General features: G+C 41.4%; 2 protein-coding genes and 1 long non-coding RNA gene across 12 annotated transcripts in view; 2 read left to right on the top strand and 1 right to left on the bottom strand.

Moving 5' to 3' along the window:
* Nucleotides 1-7,043, top strand: LOC121890513 (serine/threonine kinase receptor associated protein). The gene is made up of 9 exons (XM_042402841.1): nucleotides 1-442; nucleotides 906-1,041; nucleotides 2,749-2,830; nucleotides 2,974-3,046; nucleotides 3,289-3,388; nucleotides 3,550-3,687; nucleotides 4,085-4,221; nucleotides 4,410-4,559; nucleotides 6,278-7,043. Exons 1-9 carry the CDS (start codon nucleotides 331-333, stop codon nucleotides 6,337-6,339), a joined length of 990 nt encoding a protein of 329 aa, XP_042258775.1. The 5' UTR covers nucleotides 1-330; the 3' UTR covers nucleotides 6,340-7,043.
* LOC121890514 lies at nucleotides 6,898-8,707 on the bottom strand. Its single transcript, XR_006093821.1, has 2 exons — nucleotides 8,624-8,707; nucleotides 6,898-7,123 (listed from the first exon to the last, which is right to left on the bottom strand). It is a non-coding gene; the product is annotated as an uncharacterized LOC121890514 (long non-coding RNA).
* The window catches only part of tmpoa (thymopoietin a), a 25,866-nt gene continuing 18,449 nt past the window's right edge, over nucleotides 7,372-14,788 (top strand). The window contains exon 1 of one of the 10 annotated variants that reach the window (XM_042402830.1): nucleotides 7,372-9,167. In XM_042402830.1, coding sequence (XP_042258764.1) covers nucleotides 8,925-9,167 — 243 coding nt within the window. In that variant the 5' untranslated portion in view covers nucleotides 7,372-8,924. The remainder of the gene's footprint in view (nucleotides 9,168-14,788) is intronic. The other 9 variants (XM_042402831.1, XM_042402833.1, XM_042402834.1 and 6 more) reach the window with 9 other exon arrangements.

Below are 14,788 nucleotides of genomic sequence, written 5' to 3' on the forward strand. Positions count from 1 at the left end.
CTGGCTTATATCGCGTCAGCGGGAGTTGCTGCCTTGCACGTTGCTAGTTAGTTACAATGTTGTAGCTATTAGCACGATAGCCATTCCTTAGCTGGGAGGAAGACCCGCCGTTTAGTTTGACAAACATACAACAGAGTTAATTCTGACTCATTCACAACCAAACCAACCACCAACTGTCGGCCAACTGAAATTACTCAACAAATTTCCAGCAAGCTCGTTGTGTTGTCTTTCATTTAGCCCGCTAGCCTACCCAGCTAGCTAGCCACTAGCGTTGTACCCGGTGTTACCGTCTCCTCCCGTGCGAATCGTCTCCTGCCCGGCTGGAGGATCATGGCAATGAGACAGACTCCCCTCACCTGCTCCGGGCACACCCGGCCTGTGGTGGACCTCGCCTTCAGTGGAATCACTCCCTATGGTTACTTCCTCATCAGCGCCTGCAAAGGTGAGTCCATGAAGCATATAGGGTTTATTAAATGGATGAAAAAGGTCTTAACGTCTAACGTTAGACATTCAAAGCGGTTAACGTACAAGAAGTAAATCCTGACGGGTAAGGTTGTAACTACTTTACTCAGAATCCTGGCTGCTTTGTGTAACAAAGACCTGTAATGTTCATGTGTCAGTTGGTTTTATTGTAATATTCGGTGCCACATTTTTTTAATCGACTGTCATTGTTTTGTCTTTTAAATTAGTCACTCAATGTTTGAATGAAAGGGTTTTCTGGGAAGTCTTGAATTTGGCTCCCTGAAAGCAGCTTTCTCAAAGCTAAATCACACCTCTTCAAAGTGAGGCAGTCTGAGACACCTGTTGACTGCAGTATCCACATGTTTTGTCACAGCTGTCATCTGCTGGTACACAGTCTGGACATGATAGATTTGAACCCTCTCTGCTTTCCTTTTTTTTTTCAGATGGCAAGCCCATGTTGCGCCAGGGAGACACAGGGGACTGGATAGGAACGTTTCTGGGTCACAAAGGCGCTGTCTGGGGAGCCACTCTGAACACAGACGCCACCAAGGCAGCCACAGCTGCAGCTGACTTCACAGCGTGAGTGGAGAGTCCAGTCTTGTATGGGGCTAAAACACTCCTGCCTACATGCATGTCTGGAAAAAGATGTCTAATAATACACTCATCCGGGATACAGCTCTCTCTCCAAAGACATGCAAAGACACATCCGTGTGAACTGTTAGAGTTTTAGTAAAACGCAAAGTTTGCATGTGATGTGGTCAATACTCACATTTCCACCTAAACCCTTCCTACTAAATATATAGATGTTACATCATTTTCATAATTAATGTCAATTATAACAAAGTGATTAGTGGGTTATCCAGCTATTGTTGGGCTTAACTCATGTTTTTCAGCATCACAAAGTTGGATCACTTATAACTGGTAACCACGGTAACTTATACTGCACAGCTCAGCTGCTCCAGACCAGAGCTGATTAGAATCAGATCAAAATGTGGAAACTGACCAATCAGATCTCTGGAAAAATGGATCCTACAGTATCCTGACATGGATCAAGTACTGAGTTTACAATGAAGTGTCTAATAATAAAGAGCAGTAGAGAGTTTTAGATTAGTAGAATCACTTTGCTCACCATGATAATCATGCCAAAGATCAAATAAAGGTTTTTCCATTTTGTGTTAAAAACAGGACAAACAGGGAATATAACCTACCGTACTAACAGACTGAGTAATCAATGTATTTTCATATTAATAACTGCACCCAATTTCTTTTATTCCAGACAGGATTCCTGTCCAGGTAGTCATTGCATTAGTGTAAAATATAAAGTTGGTGTTCACTAGCAGAATAACATCACACTGATTGCCCTTATGTCCCGCATTTATATAGAGCCGCTCTAGTCTTCTGACCACTCAAAGCACTTTACATGACATGCCAACATTCACCCGTTCACACACACATTCACACACACATTCACACACTGATGGCACAGCCTGTGGGAGCAATTTGGGGTTCAGTATCTTGTCCAAGGACACTTTAACATGCGGTCTGTCGGAGTCGGGGATCTTCCGATTAGTGGACGCCCTGTTCTACCTCCTGAGCCACAGCCGCCTCAGTCATATAAGAGGACAAAACATATGCAATTAAACAAAAATGATCAACTAAATAAAGGGGTATGGACACCATGGCTGGTGCAACAGGCATGAATAAGTTGGCCCCATGTCCGGGTGCAGCAACACCATTTGCATCTCCTGATGGTCCACCAGTGCTGGTGTTATGTTTTATCTTTTTAATGACAGCAAACCAACAACAGATATGACATTCTGTGTAGCCACTTGTCTGTCCAAAAACTGAAAAACACATGAAAGAGCTGTACCATGTCATTGTGATCAACGTGAGAGAGGGAACTCAAAGACCTGTCTTCTCACTGTGGTGGCAGCTGCTCTCTAGCAGTGAGAAGGAAATCATGATATGAAGGAAGTTCCGTTACACGCTGATTCATTTTAAAACTTCTTTTGCAATTGAACGTTCATCTGTATGGCGTAATTAATGTGCATGGTCAGAGCCAGCCCGGCTTCTCAGTAAGCAACACTAAGTACAGTTCAGCAGAGCGTTAGATCTGGCATTAATAATCAGTCATTGGATTTAGATTTTTGCCATTGTTTGGATTCCTGTATTGTGTTTTGTGTATTTGCTTCTAAAGATGCTTGTTGCTTTGCTTTTTTTTTTGCTTTCAAACATACACGCAAAGACTGATATTATTAATGAAAAGATGACCGCTGTGCTTTTCAGAAAGGTGTGGGATGCAGTGAGTGGAGACGAGGTCCTCACACTGGCACACAAACACATCGTCAAGACTGTCACCTTTACTCAGGTCAGTGCAGCGTCTGAATGTGGAGGAAGTGTTCAAATCCTTTACAAATGCTATATGCATTGATGAAAGTGATGATGATGATGATGATGATATTGGGATGTTTCTGAAACTGTTATTGTCTCTCATTTACTTCTGCCTCTCAGGACAGCAACTGTCTGTTGACCGGAGGAAACGACAAGCTCCTGCGCATCTATGATCTCAGCAACCCTGAAGCAGGTGAGCGAGCACGTCAGAGAGGAAACGTGTTCATACAAAGATACATGTAGATTTATTTTGAAGGGTTGAACATGCCTCTATTTTGGGGGGGTTTCTTTATCATTTCCTGTAAGTTCTGCTCTGGTCAGAGCAACACTGACCCCTACTGGAGACATATCTCATTTAAAAACATGTGAAAAACTTGTCAGCTCAGTCAGTAATAAAAACATGTCATTGACTGTTACATGTTTGTGTCTCTTCAGCACCACAGGAGATTGCAGGTCACACCTCAGCCATCAAGAAAGCTCTGTGGTGCAACAACGACAAGCAGATCCTCTCCGCTGCCGACGACAAAACCATACGGTCAGTGAAAGTGCTGCTCATGGTTTTACTACTTCATCTCATCATCCTGCCAATGAAGCACATTAATGTTGTAGCCTGTGTGTGTGTGTGTGTGTGTGTGTGTGTGTGTGTGTGTGTGTGTGTGTGTGTGTGTGTGTGTGTGTGTGTGTGTGTGTGTCCAGGCTGTGGGACAGGACCTCCATGGAGGAGGTGAAGACGCTGGCGTTCGACACATCAGTGAGCAGCATGGAGTATGTGGCTGACGGAGAGATTCTCGTGATCACATACGGAAAGACGATCGCTTTCTACAATGCTCTGAGGTACACTGCAGTCTGACACACACCCTTTAACACACCCACACTAATGGGAATACAATGGTATTCTGTCCACACTATGTTTCCAAGATCCACATTTCCACATATTAGAACAGTTACATCTCTTATCTTTTTCTTCTTTTGGTTGTCAATCAACAAAACAGTGCATCACAGTCAAGGAGTGTGGCTGAATGAATAGAAGGTAGACTTCTTGTTATCGTAGCAGTGCTGCTACATGGAAACAAACAGCTGAGTCTGTTATGGTTGATAATCCACAGCTCTCTCTTTCCATCTACAACTTGAGTCTAGTGAATTTAAATGGATCCACTCTGAATAGAGTAAGAGACTGCTGCTTCTCCACAGTGACATAAACTGTTGATGTAACTTTGTTCACATTTTCCAGCCTGGACCTGATCAAGACTGTGGAGGCTCCAGCTCCCATCAACTCAGCCTCCCTCCACCCAGAGAAGGACTTCTTTGTCGCTGGTGGAGAAGACTTCAAGCTTTACAAATTTGACTACAGCACCAAGGAAGAGCTGGGTGAGGAGCAGTGATGAACTTTTACTCCAGATGTTTTGATGATTAAGTCAAAATCCAGAACAAAGTTCATTTAAAAGATTAAACAAAAAATATGTAAAGACCAGGATAGGTAAAACAGGATGTCCAAATGTCAAGTCACATTTTTTTACAAGTCCACCTAACACTGTTGCTGTTCTTCCTGTCTGTAGAGTCCTATAAGGGTCACTTTGGTCCAGTGCACTGTGTACGCTTCAGCCCTGATGGTGAGCTGTACGCCAGCGGCTCTGAGGACGGCACGCTGCGACTGTGGCAGACAGCGGTGGGGAAAACCTACGGCCTGTGGAAGTGTGTCCTTCCCGGTAACTCTCCAACTTCACTAGTTTAGTACTTAAGTAGTAGTTTAATGCTTTAAATAACAGGCCACCTGTATGGAAGTCATTGAGAAAAACTCCAACTTCTCAAGAAGTTCAAATATAATATGTGATTGCACTTCTTCTAATGTCCTGGTGGCAGTGATTGATATTGTTTCATTATTACTCCAGAGATTTAGTGTTGTACTTCTATAAAGTTGTGGGGCCAGAGACAGATTACAAACCAGACCTGCCAACCTGTACACATTTTGACATCAAAGTAAGCTGGTATAATTTGTCACTCTTAACTACACAAAAAGCTGCTGATGTCTGAGTTCAGTTGTGCACATGCAGTACTCAAGTCTAACAGCAGGAGGCAGCAGCATCTAGTCTGCTGAAAAGCAAAAGAAGAAGAAGAGTTCGACCAATCATAGCACCAGATTCATTCCCCCTGCCTTCATCCAAATATCAAGTGGGGATGAATCAAGATGACAAATGCATGATGTCATTTTAAGAGACTCTAATCATCATCAACATGACATGGATTTTATCCCTGTTGTTCCTCCTCCTCACTCCAGCTGCTTCTTTTAACTCCTTTGCAGATGTAAACGGACTGAGGAAGATGTGGAAAGTTGAAATTGTGAATTGAGTTAATTTAAGTTAAGGCAGACCTGCCACTCTCGGGAAAATATTTAATGTTAATAACGTTAGCCTAACGTTATGTCATTTTCAAGCTAGTGTGCTTGTTCACCAGGCATTTAAGTGTGTCGCAGATTGTTTAACCTGACTTTTCTTAGTGTGTATTCATAACTATTATTGCAGCCAAAGCTGTAACAGTAATGAGAGGAGCAGATCATGGCACAATGGGGGGGGGGAGGTGTGCCGTAGAAATAACGCTACCTAGAAAGTTAGCAGGAGGTGCACGTGTATGTAGAAGGCAGAATGGGCCTGTGGCCTGCTAGGTAGGTGTGTGTTCAAATTAGCTGAAAATCATATTTTCAAAAATCAAATTGGCTTAAACATTGATTATGGTGGAGGTGTGTATAATGTAAACTGTATAAATGCAGCAGTAGTGGGAGGTTAGTGTGTAGCCTGAGTGAAACTGTCTTCCTTGGTCATCTGTGTTTATGCAGGTGAAAGACGAATGGACAAACAAGCATAAATGATCAACTAACAGTGTTGGCATCTGCACATATTTTTGTAAACAAGCTGTTCTCGGTATCAAGAATTATCATATCAGTGTCTGTTTGACTGCTGCATCTATGCAAATTAAGTACAATAATTCATTGTGAGAACAACAGTGATTTGCATCTGACACATCCAGGTCACTGAAGTAAAACTCATAAAATTCATCCAGGGTTGGCAAGTGTGTTTGTCAGCTGTTCATGTGACATCTGTGTGGACAACCAGGACTGTATGCACCTAGATACACTGACTGCACATGTGTGGACATTGTACAGACACCCATGTAGTATGTACATCTACATGTGCCCTTTTTTGGAGGGATATCAGGGATGTAAGGCTGTAGGACATGTTTTTTTGGAAGATGTTTGCTTAACTGACATCTGTCATGTTATCATGTTTAACCTTGTTAGTTGCTACATGGTTATCCCACCTTAACTGTACATCAGTGGATTTGTGCAGCAGCAATATCGTGGCATTTCCAAATGCCAGGATGATTCTTCTAATTCTACCTTTTCTCTTTTTGTTTTTGCGTTTCTCCTCAGACGACTTGGGGACAGAGAACTCTGAGCAGCTGTACCCCTCGACCCCTGAGATCAAAGCCTGAGGACAGAGCGCTGCTGTTTGGGAAAACTGGATGAGAAGGAAAAGAGACGAGCGGAGGGGTGTTCCAGCGTGTTCTATCAGGCCCCAGCAAGGAGCAGAGTCCAGAGCATCTCCATCTATCAGGAACTGATGTGGATATTATGACTGGCCTGTCTGTCATAGAGCAACCATCTTACACACATACACACACACACACAGACACAGATTTCTGCAGTCACATGGACAGTGTGGGCTGCAGAGTAAAGCAGTAGAGCCGTGAGTGTCTCTGGCTCATCGCTGCCTGCTTTCTCTCTGATCAGCCCAGTCCTTTATGTCTGCTTCAACTTATTTTAAATTCACAATCCCCTAAACCACATGATGCTAAGATCAGTTTTGGTTTCATAATTAATGTATTTAATGAGCTGGACCAATGCCTTTTTGTTTTCAGTTCAGTTACAAGAATACTGGAGGTTGTTGCACAGTTTGTGCTAAAGATGAGGTGCTTTCATTTCTTCAGAAACATTGAATATTCACAGTTGTTGTACTGGTTGAGTATAAAAAGTTAAATGTCCAAATAAAAGTAAATATTGTTTTGTGACAAAGTGGAAAGGGAAGAAATGTCACTGGGTTTTTTTTCCATTTTGGTTTCTGTGTCATTATTTGTGTCCAGTGATTTAAATAAACAAATGCATTACTGTTTTATTTCAGTTATGCACAAAAAGCAAAGCACATTGTTGTTGGTCGTCTTAATTCTTCTCTGTTGTCACATGTGCCAGATGGGGTCATGTAATCATTCCATATCAAATCTGTAATATGCAAACAAAAGCACTTCTTTATAACAACATAAAGCAAATACATTTAAAATCATAGCACCACCATGAACATGTTCACTAGTATTATTCATTGTCTTGCTGCTTTTTTTTTTCTGCTTTATGCAATGATCAGTTACATATGTTCAGTGTCAAGTGATAAATATATAGAATCAATGATACATACACATTAAAAACATTCAATTATGAAATACTTATAAAATTGTCTAAAATAATACATGGTATAAATAAATCAATGCACTAGCAATAATAAGGAAACAGTTGATCATCATATGACTGTATGTTTACTGTTTGTCATTACTGTAACACTCATGTTACAAATGAATTCTATCAAACTAAGATCAGGAAACATGGAAAATGTATGGATATGAAATTTACCAGTTACAGTCAAAAGATGAACAATGAATACTTTTATTTTTGTGTCTGTCCATTTACACGATCCATCTCACAGAATTAGACAACAATGAAACCTAAATATTTCATATTCACATTTGGTTATTAAATCTTCAGGTACAATCATTGCAGTGTCTGGTTCTGTTGAAAATAAATTCCTTTATGTTGTTCCAAAACTTCCCCAGAAACACCTGCTGTTACTGCCTCTGGCTCTAGTTTACAAACTGTGCATTAATCATCAGTGTCAGGAAATTTGGAAATGATTTTTTACAGGGGAAAATGTTGTGTTGGGTTTAAGATGAACTTCCCCGACCTTGTTTGAAATACAGAACTGAAGGTGTAAAACCAGCTCTGATGCAAACTGTTCATTCCAGAGGATTTTTTTCTTTGGGTGAAACTTTATTGCGGTTACTGAAGTTCTTTCTACGTTTGTGCATTTTAGATCAACTTTGAAACCGGGCTCTGTTCTGATCACATGTTAATGTGAGTAGACTTAGTTACAGAAATAATTAGTTGTATTTTACTGGAAAGATCTAATTTTGAGGAAATCTTCACTAAAGAGATTACATCAAACATTTCAGTCCGAATTTCGTAATAAATGCTCTTATTATTATTGAATGCTCTTATATTGTAATGTTAGTGTTGTTCAACTTGTTTGGTGAAAAACTGTGAATATAATAATTTTTACGAGAATAAAGCCTGTTGATAGAACTTTGAAAGCTTTACTAGCAATTTGGGAAGACTAATCGCATCCCATCAGAAGCTGTAAACTACTTTATCTTTTGTTATGTGGTTTAAAAATTCCATAATGATTTTTTTCAATCATTAGATCTTAAATATGCTGATCAAATAAACAAAGTGTAACATTTCTATGGTGTTTTTTTAAATGAACCTTTCTGTAAGCGGTGATTTAAAAACACTGACTGAGAAGCGTGTCTCAAAGTTGTGACGTGCGGTTCATTTTCAATAGTTGCATGTTTGTCCCACCAATAAGAAAGACTTTTCAAACCACGTGTGACCAATAGCCGCCCGCCTCTACAGTTAGTCACGTCCGGTCCGGGTCATCCCCCGATGCACGTTTACCTGAACAGTCACTCAGCAGCTGCTATTTTCATTTCTCCTTTCTTCTGCGTAGAGGAGGAAGCGAGAGCAACGACAGCGACCCATATTCGTCCTCTTTTTTATTGCTTCTTTTTCCTTTGAGGCACACTCCTTTCTTCCGTAGTCAGTATTTTGCTTTGCGAGTTAATTCCGGTAAGAGGCGCTGGTTAGCCGCTCCGCTCAGACCAAACCTCCCCTGATTTTATAGCATTTCTTCCCTTCAGCGTAAGCTAGCTAACGTACCCCGGCGACTGTAAATCTGTCCCTCCATCCGCACGCCGACATGCCGGAGTATCTGGAAGACCCGTCTTCGCTCACCAAGGACAAGCTGAAGAGCGAGCTGCTGGCTCACAACGTGGAGCTTCCGAGCGGCAACCCGACCAAGGACGTGTACGTGCAGCTGTATCTGAAGAACCTGACCGCTCAGAACAAGCAGCGTGTTACGGCCGCGACTCTGGACGCCTTTTCCAGCGATGAGGAGCTGCCGCCGCCCGTCGTCTCCAGCAGAAGTCGCTCCTCCGGCAGAGTGAGTTCAGTCCCAGTTTGTTCCAGCACTTCTTTTATTTGCAGGATCTTACGTGGTTCCGAAGCAGGGTGGTCCAAGTTTCAGCAACTTGACTTAAAAGTTTAGTTTCTTTGTGTCTGGACCATCACGAACATGTAGCTTAAACACACCACATTAATTCTGCTACTAATCAGCATCTACTGATTACTTTTTAATTAATTAATTATCTGTAAAGCAGAGATATAATAATAATAATGCCCATAAAGTTATCAGATGCTTTAAACTACTTATAATCCCTGACTAACATGCAGTAAACTACTCAATCAATCATCTATTGTGTATTCAATATACATCTGCTCATCCTCTACCAGATGTTTTTTATCAGGGGCCCCCACCCAAAAAAAAAATCTCAGTTGTTTTCTTCACCAGGGCAGAGGGATATGTTAATATATGCTCTCAATGGTCACCATTCATTTTCTCCCTCAAGCAGATCATTTTAAAATTTACTGTCATTAATGTGACGCGGGTACCGTCTCTATATCCTTCCCAAGACCCCCCTGCTGGTTCACGGACTCTAGTTTGATATCCTTTGCTTTTAGATTTAAAAGCCTCGTCAATCGGTGGCCATACCCTGTTCAGCCCACAAACCGGATTATTTCAGCTTTCACTTCCCCTCCAAAAAGTTCCCGCTTTCTCCAGCTCTAGCCTGTTGGAGGAGTGTTTTCACTGCTGCTGATAATAACAAAACTACAGCTGCTGCAGATTTCTCAACTGATACAACCAGCTGCTTATCTGTTGGCATATCTGAAGCCTAGACCGGGTGGAGTTTCTCTCCTGTCTGTTCATCTGTGGCTCTTTGACATGATAATTGAATCAGTTTGTGTTTTGGGAGCATTTTGAGTTGATAAATGGAGTTGTTGCTGCTTTACTTGTTTTTACATGAGATTAAATCACACCCAGATACAGACACTGTGAAAGCACTGATGAAGAGGCTGATGGCTGTTTGTCATGAATGAATGAATGAATGAATGAAGTATCTGTTGTTGGAGTGAGAGTCTCATCTACAAGTTCAGGACTTTAACTGTTGTTCTGTTGAACGTGGGCGTCAGTTTCTCTGCAGTCCTCTGTTCTTTTATTATAATGATGATAATAATAATAATAATGATAGTAATAATAATAATGATAGTAATAATAATAATAATAATTGATAGAGTTATGAATCCCCTCCAGCCACAGACTGCCTGCATACTTCATGCTTGCTTCCTGCTGACTGTGTGTAAAGGATTGAACTTTACTGTACAGATGACATCAGGTTGACAGAGATTTTTTGTCATTCAAGTTTCTTTTTGTTTACTTTATTGTAAATAAAGTCAACAAATCAAAATGGATCATGGCAGGTTCAGTCAAGCACACGACTGGTCAATAAATGAAGTTGATTGATAGAAAATGAATTTGTTAATTTTGCCAATTAATCATTGAAGTCAGTGTCAAGTCTACACTCCAAACATTCTCTGCTGTCAGCCTATTATTATATGATAATAAACTGAATATCTTTGAGTTAGAGCCACAACCATTAGTCCATGAATCAGTTAGTTGACAACTATTAAATTAATCACCAACCATTTTGATAATCAATTAATTGTTCTGAGTCGTTTTTTTTTAAGAAAAAAAAGTCCAAATTCTCTGATTCCAGCATCTCAAATGTGAATATTTTCTGGTTTCTTTAGTCTCTATGACAGTAAACTGAATATCTTTAAGTTGTGGACAAAACAAGACATCATTTTCAACATTTTTCAACATTTTCTGACATTTTCTGGACCAAACAACTAATAGATTAATCAAGAAAATAATCGTCAGATTAATGGACAATGATAATAACAGTTAGCTGCAGCTCTTTGAGTTGTGGACCGTTGGACGTACAAAACAAGAAATCCAGAGACGTCACTTTGAACTCTGGGAAACTGTGATTAAAAATGAATCGTTTCATTATAATCTATAGATTAAAAGATAATCCAAACGATTGTTAGTCCTGCATCAGATGTCTGGTCATATACTTCCTGATCTTCAGCTAGTTTTAGTCTCTTTACAGAAACTCGGGTATCGGCACAAGAATCCAAACATTTCAAACGGTTTCACACTCAGAAATTTGTGAGTTCTGCACGAGTCCAATGTTGCAAACCCGCACCTGCAAGTGGCTCAGTAGTGAAACCAACCTGTTACCATTAAACACACACACACACACTCACTCACTTTAAAGTGCTTTATTTTTACTTGTTGCGCAATCATAACGTGCGTCTCTGCAAGAAGGGCAGAGCTGCACGTTCACTGACACTCACACATGCCAGAGCGCACACACACACGCACGCACGCACGCACACACACACACACACACACACACACACACACACACACACACAGATATGCAGTCATAGATACTGCAGCGGTTTCTCTCTCATAACATACAATTAAAAATAATTGCATACTAATTTTATAATGACTGCTCACTTGTGTGCCTTTTAACAGTGTGCAACAGACTCTGAAGAGTCATAGTGATCCACTGAGCTCTACACTAAAAAAAAACAACAACAACAACTGGCAGCTGATTAAAATATGAGCTCATTTAGGTGTTAAAAATACTGCAAATCATTTTCATTTCTTTATGTTAGGACTGTGTCAGAGGTCAACAGAGACTCATGTAATCTGTCACTGCTGCAGAACAGAGTTTTCATATATGACAGGGTGGGAATGTCAGGGTGTGTTACAGTGTGGATGTGGATTTAGAGTCAGACAAGTGTGAAGCAGGAGCTGTCTGGGCTTGTTTAGAGGGTGGTCTGGACATGATGTTTGAATGAAGGATGTGAGCAAAACAAAGGCGATGACTGAAAAACGACATGTCAAACAGCTTTTTACGGCTGCGTGTGGGAGGTGACGCTACGCCGTTTTGTGAGTACAGGTGGTTCGCTGCATATTTCCTACATCAGAGAGGATTTATATTCACGCTCTCTCCTCTCTGAGCTCACAGTCGACTTTATTCACAGATCTCAGGTAAAGGTCAGCTGACTGTTTGTTTTGCTGTGTAGCAGCACAGCAGCTCTTTGTGTGTGTGGTGAAGATGATCAATCTTTCATGAGTGTTTTTAGATGCTGAATAAACGCCGAGAGGGGAAGTTGTTCAGGGGGCTGACATCACAAGTCAGACGGGTCCCACCAGTTGATCAGGCACTGATTCCTGTGTGTGTGTGTCTCATAAAGGGAACTAAATTGTGAAGTATGTGATATCAGGTGAAGGTGTAGTATGATGAATGCTGGGAGCTGCTCTGATCCTCACAGTTTTTAAACAGCAGCTCCACCCAGCTTTACCTCATCTTAACATGGTGGCTTCTAGAATGTGATCTTCATGTGAAATACATCAACCAAACCACATAGTGCTGATTTTTCCAAAGTTTAAATTCTACTCAGTCACATGCTGAAGAAGTTATGTTGGAACCTCAGTTAAAGGACAGTTCTGTTTGAAACCAGCAGTCAGGAGCCCACATGAACATTAAACATGCTGTAATCATTCCTCCTGTTCATACTGACCATTACAAGATCCCTTCATAATGACCTCACAAAATCCACAGTCCTCCTTCTCTGCACAAATGTATTTAAAAGTTCATCTGAAGCTAATATGAAGCTTCAAGTAGATATCTTTCAACGTTACAGTCCCTCTTTTTGTTACTATACTTCCACCACAGCTCAACAGGGAAACACAAAGAGGGAATTTGATGCTAAAAAGACTGTAAATGTGTCAGATATCCACTTGATATGACTAAGCCAGACTGCTGAAGCCTCATAGAAGCTTCACATCAACTTTTAAATGACTGTGTGGACACAACCTGGCTCCATCACTTACCTTGAAAGCACATTTGAAGGATCTTTTAATATCCAGTATGAACAGGAGGAATGATTACAGCCAGGAAAACCTCTCTCACTGTTACTATGGACACCTGCAGACTTGAAAAATTGTGAACCTGTCCTTTAGTTATTCCAGATTATCATAAGTTGACCTAAATATGACTTGTTTCCTTATGAACCAGAGGTAACTGTTTCATTCAGTTTGAAGGACTTCATTACCCAGAAGTCACTAAGGTGTTAGCCAAGTACATATTCCACTAGCTAAGGAAAAATTTTCAGGTTCAGCTACTGTTGACCAGTCCTTTATACCTCTTGTATGTGGAAGACACATTGCCAGCAGCCGTGCCATGTGGGTAAACAAACAAACCAACCATTTGTAAAGTCAGAGTGATGAACTTGTGCTCATTGTGATGTAAGGTGATAGCAGTATGTTTGAACCTCATGCAGCAGTCAGGGCTGAACGGCTGCTGCTGTTATCTTATTGGGTTTGGCTTCTTCATTGAGGAAATACTTTTCTCAGGAAAAGGAATCCGTGGTTAGACTGTCACCATGTGTCTATCTGTGTGTGTGTGTGTGTGTGTGTGTGTGTGTGTGTGTGTGTGTGTGTGTGTGTGTGTGTGTGTGTGTGTGTGTGTGTGTGTGTGTGTGTGTGTGTGTGTGTGTGTGTGGAGAAAAGTCAAGCTTGTGGAAAGACGCAGCTCGTGTGTAATTAGTGTGTGCTTACGGTTCTGTGGTCTTGTAGTGTTGAGCTTGTTTGTCTTGTGAAACTCACATGTCTGACTGATTATAGTGTGCAGGTAAAGAGCTGGAGGTGGGTGCGCAGCACAGAAATGCATTCCTCACATTGTTGAAATAGTTTGCTGAAGTCTCCGAGGCTTTTCAAAGAAAACCTTTAAGGCTCAAATACTTTCTGTCGTGCTTGGAGAGTTTTCGCTCTTTTTTTACGCAGCTGTGTTGATGAGATTTAGAAGAATTAGCGGTACAGTTAGAAGAATAAACACCTAGCAGAGTAAATAACGGCCGACCACACATACTCCGTTGTTACTCAGCCAGGCAAAACAAGAAAACAAAAAGTGTCTCCAGCGAGTGGAGAGTTACATCATCAGCCACACGTCCTGGCATGTCTCAGCCTCACACTACTCTGCTTTAGTAAGCAGTTGTAAAGGAAAGTGTGACAGCGTTTCGTAGTGAGTTTACTCCACAGAGCTGTGAGCTCAGGGCTCAGTTATGCCTTTAAAGGCCAGGGTGTGGTCTGCCCTCCTCTTCCTCTTCCTCCTCCTCCTCCTCCTCTTCTCCCGCGCTCCTCGCTCAGACTGCTGTGATTATGAAACAGTCTGGCTCGCATCCAGACCAAACCCTGCCCAGGGCCCGCTGAAGGCCAGACGCATAGTAAGACAACCTCTCTCTCTCTTTCTCTCCTTCTCTCTCTCTCCTTCTCTCTCTCTCTCTGTCTCTCTCTCTCTCTCTCTTTCTCTCCTTCTCTCTCTCTCTCTCTCTGTCTCTCTCTCTCTCTCTCTCTCTCATTTATTACATGCTGTGAACCATGGCAGCAGCTCACCACTGAAGTCGAGCATATCGTCTCTTTGCATTCCTCACATTTTCCGTTGATTTGCCGCCAGCTGAATGAGCTGCAGAGTCTCTGAGTCCCAGATGTTCATTTAAAGCACACGGTCACTTTGAGACCTTTTTTATGCGGTGAGGCAAAGAATCCCAATAAGCAGTTTTTAGTTTGGTGTTTTTGTGGGAAGG

This window comes from Thunnus maccoyii, chromosome 23 (assembly GCF_910596095.1).
Source record: "Thunnus maccoyii chromosome 23, fThuMac1.1, whole genome shotgun sequence".
NCBI classification, from domain to species: domain Eukaryota; kingdom Metazoa; phylum Chordata; class Actinopteri; order Scombriformes; family Scombridae; genus Thunnus; species Thunnus maccoyii.